Source organism: Molossus molossus, unplaced genomic scaffold (genome assembly GCF_014108415.1).
Source record: "Molossus molossus isolate mMolMol1 unplaced genomic scaffold, mMolMol1.p scaffold_m16_p_14, whole genome shotgun sequence".
Taxonomy (NCBI): Eukaryota; Metazoa; Chordata; class Mammalia; order Chiroptera; family Molossidae; genus Molossus; species Molossus molossus.
This window is the reverse complement of record NW_023425349.1, coordinates 6,105,715-6,109,677: the sequence shown is the minus strand read 5'-3', so window position 1 is coordinate 6,109,677 and position 3,963 is coordinate 6,105,715. Positions and strand designations below refer to the sequence as shown.

General features: G+C 63.0%; 1 protein-coding gene across 1 annotated transcript; it reads right to left on the bottom strand.

The window, feature by feature from the left end:
* Positions 1-2,014: 2,014 nt before the first annotated feature.
* Positions 2,015-3,603, bottom strand: IER5L (immediate early response 5 like). The gene has a single exon (XM_036261923.1). It carries the CDS (start codon positions 3,396-3,398, stop codon positions 2,184-2,186), a length of 1,215 nt encoding a protein of 404 aa, XP_036117816.1. The 5' UTR covers positions 3,399-3,603; the 3' UTR covers positions 2,015-2,183.
* Positions 3,604-3,963: the final 360 nt, after the last annotated feature.

The following is a 3,963-nucleotide window of genomic DNA, read 5'->3' as shown; positions in this document are numbered from 1 at the left end:
AGAGAGAGAGAATCAAACAGAGCAAGCAGCCACTTTGCTATTTCCCTTCCTTCTTTCTATTCTTTCTTTCCAGTCTTTCTTTCCTATCCCCTGTTTGCAAAGCTGGAACCACCCGCGCGCCCCCGGGCCCGAGCCGCGGCTCCAGATGTGAATTTGGTTCCAGTGGGGAGAACGCGAGCTTCCTCGGGGCCTTGGCACATTCTCCCATTCTGAGGTCATTCCGTAGGTGGTCAGAGGGGAGAGCGCGCCTGGAGCCTTCCTGCCTCCATCCACTGGGGAGGGAAGAGAGGCGGGCGTGAGGGAGGGGAGGGGAGAGGGAGAGGGGAGGGGCGCGAGGAGGGAGGGAGACGCCGCCAGCACACCACCAAGTGGCATGGAGCAGTGATAACAAACTCAACTTAAAAAAAAAAAAAAAAAAGAAAAAAGAAAATGAAAAAACTTCCCCAAGTTGCAACCGGTATGCGCGACGTGCGGGAGGAGGCGCGGGGCGGGAGGGGGCGTGGCCCAGGAGCCCCTGGCTTCCCGCGGCAGCTCTTCCCTGCCGCAGAGGGCTCAGATTTGAGGCCAACCAGGCCGTGTCCCTGGCTGGGCGGGAAATGTGCTGGAGGCTGGCTGAACTTCCTGCTGGAGACCCTGGGGCGGCCGGTGCCCGTGGGGGGCAGATTTTTTTTTGTTTTTGTTTTTTGGTGGTGAGGGGGGAGGCACCTCCCTCCCGGAGGTCCGCAGCACTGGCTTCATCCCCAGCAACCAACATCTCTCACTCCATCCTGCTCCCACTCCCGGCCTTGCGGATGTGGGCAGATCCCTGTCCGTCTAGGCTCTGGAGAGCTGGGAGGGGTCTCTTCCCACCTCCCGCTATCCTCCCCACCACCAGGCCGACCTGAAAACAAGGCACCACCATCCTCTATAATCGACTTTTTATTAAGATTATAAATTTAAACAAATAATCTGAACAGTTTTACCCGGTGATGTACAATTCAGTATGCACAAAAATACAGGGGAATGAGGGAGAAGGGCCAAGAAAGGAAGGGTTGGCAACTTGTTTTGGAGTCCACATGGTGCTGATGGCAGAGACCAGAGGGGCTGCAGAACCCCACTTTTTACAACAAAAGGCTTTAAATTAAACAAAATCTATCGAGCTGAAGACACAGGACGGGGTTCTCACAGGCTCGAACAATGCTGGTTTCATGAAATGCAACCGAAGGCTGAACCAGGACAGTGAAACTTAGAAGCACACACACAAACACCACATCTGACCAGGAACTTAGTGAAAAGTCTCCGACGCAGTCGGCGGTCCCGGCCCCTCCCTCCCTCCCGCTCGCCTGGGATCCAGGTGAAGGAATCGACTTCCTTTTTTGTTTAGTGAGGACCGCAGTGCTGGGCATGATGGGAAATGTAGTCCGCGGTGCCCGCCTCCCACCCCGTCCCCAAACAGTGTCCGAGAGTGTCGGGGTGTCCGGCGCCACCCCTGAGTCCGGGAGACGGGTGGAGGAGGGGAAAAGAACGGAGCCAGAGGGGCGGGGATAGGAGGGGTTCAAGACACTCGCCGGGAAGAAAAGAAAAAAAAAAAAAAAGTTGAAGTGTTTTCATTTCTGCCTTCTCATTTTGCGAACTTTGGAGGCCGCCCCCAGAGAGGAAATGTGACCCAAACGTCCCTTTCGGAGATAGAGTTTGCCTTTGTTTTTGCTGAAAATTTCACAAGACCCATTCCTCACCCCATGGAAGGACTCGGGAGAATCAAGAGCAGGGCTTCCTGGGTCTGACAACTGATTGGGATCGGCGTCCCGGGCCCAGCGCCCTCCTGCGCTGCGCCCTCGGCGCGCCCGGGCGCCCTGTCTCGCCCCCGGCTGCCCCGCACCTCCTTGGGGCAACAGCCCTCCCTCACGTGGCTGGCTCCTCGCTAAACACCACTGCAATCACTACAATAAAAAGAAGGAAAAAAAAAAAAAGAGGAGAAACACAAAGCATATTTAAATAGGCGCTTTTTCTCTCTGTAAAAATAAAGTCCAAGATCTTAGATTTCTTTTTTTTTATTTTACAATTTATAAAACATTAGCCGCCTTCCCCTGCTCGCCCCCAGCTCAACCCCGAGTGGTCGGGCACCCGTTCCTTTCCTCCTCTCGCCCCTTGGTCGAGTCTTTGTCTGGCCCCAGCCCCGCGGGGCCCCGAGCCCTCGGGGGTCCCTAGAAGGCGACAATGGCTCGAGTCCAGGCGCCGAGGCTGGCGAGCGCCTGCTTGGCGCACAGCTGCCCGTTGAGCGGCGACGGCTGCTCGGAGGAGTCCGGCTGTCGGCTCACCAGCCCCGAGAAGCCTGAGCCAAAGATGGAGATCAAGTTTGAGATGTTGGACGCGTCCGGGGACGAGTCTGGGCAGAAGTCCTCGAAGCGGGCGCGCTTGCAGGGGGCGAACAGGGCGCCCCCGGGGGGCTCGGCTCCCAGGTCGCCCGCGTCCTCGTCGTTGTCGTCCTCTTCCTCCTGGCCAGGGTAATACTTGCGCTTGCAGCCGGCGGCGGACGCCAGGCCCGGTCCCGGGGCGCCCTGGCCACAGCAGGGGCAGTGGGCGGAGGCGCAGCAGTCCTGGTGCAAGTAGCCGTTCTCCACCGTGGTCACCACGTGAGTGTCCAGGTCCAGCACGGTGGTCTGGCTGCTGCAGTGCACACCGAAGTCCGAGGGGGCCGGGTACGCGCCCCGGTAGAAGCCGGGGGAAGAGGCGGGGGCCGGGGAGGCGGGAGGGGAGGCGGCGGCAGCGGCCTGAGGGGAAGACCCTGGGGGCGCGGAGGGCGCGGAGCAGGCGGCAGACGCGCGAGGGTCCCGCGGGCAGAGCGTGGCGGGCGCGGGCGGCGGCAGAGGCGCCGGACCCGGCTGCAGCGGCTCCAAGGGCTGCCCGCGGTGGGGCGCGCCGTGCGGCGGCTGGAGCGCGGCGCACCCGGGCAGTTCCGAGAGCGCCCCCGCGCCACCCGCGGGCGCCCCGGCCGCCACCGCCACCGCGCAGCCCCTGGGCGCCGGGTGCTGGTGCTGGTGCAGCTGCTGCTGGAGGTGCAGCTGGTGGAGCTGGTGGAGCTGGTGCAGCTGGTGCCGGGCGGCCGGCTCGCGCGCCTCCGCGTCCCCGCCGCCACCAAGTTGGAGCGGGCCGAAGTCGGCCGCGCTGGCCGGCATGCCCGGCGCCGCGTATGCGAGGTGCTGGTGCTGGTGGTGGGGCGGCTGCTGCTGTTGCTGCTGCTGCTGGCGCCGGTAGAGCTCGGCGTAGCGCTCGCTCAGGTAGAGCTGGCGCGCGTTGCGGAGCACGTAGGATACCAGGAGGTTCTTGTGCAGCTTGATGCCACCGCGCTGAGTCCGGGAGCTGTGGATCTTGCGCAGGGAGATGCTGATCAGGCTCTGGGCGTCCAGGGCGCACTCCATGCTCCCGCGGAGACGGCGGCGGCGGAGCAGCCGCGGCCGCTGCTGCTGCTAATACTGCTGCTGTTTCGGTCTCCAGCCGGCCGCCGGGGCGCACTGGACGGGGGAAACGGAGCCCGGATCAGCGGGTCGGCTGCGCTCCGAGAGGAGCCGCCACCATGCGCTCCGCGCCAACTGCAGGACCGTGCTCCCCAGACGGCGCCAAAGCAATGAGCCTCGGCCGGCCCCGGCCCCAGCTATTTAGCCGGGCGTCCGGACTCCGCCCCACACCTGATAAGCCAATAGGAGTGCCTAGAGCCTCCCGAGTGACAGGCACTGCCCGCCCCGGGGCCGCTCGGCTAGCCAATCAGACCAAGGCGGTTCCTTTGTGCTATTCAAATACCGAACGGACCCTGGGCTTCTAACGCCGCTGCTGCCTCGAATGTTCTCCTGGGGCTGCCGCGCTGCGCGGGACTCGGAGGCGCTGGGGCCGCTGTCTGCAACAAGGGTCGCCTCGCAGCAGTCACGTTGGAGCCCGCAGCCGCCCTCGGCCTAGCTCCTCGGAGCCGGGGGTCAGCTCATCTGCGTG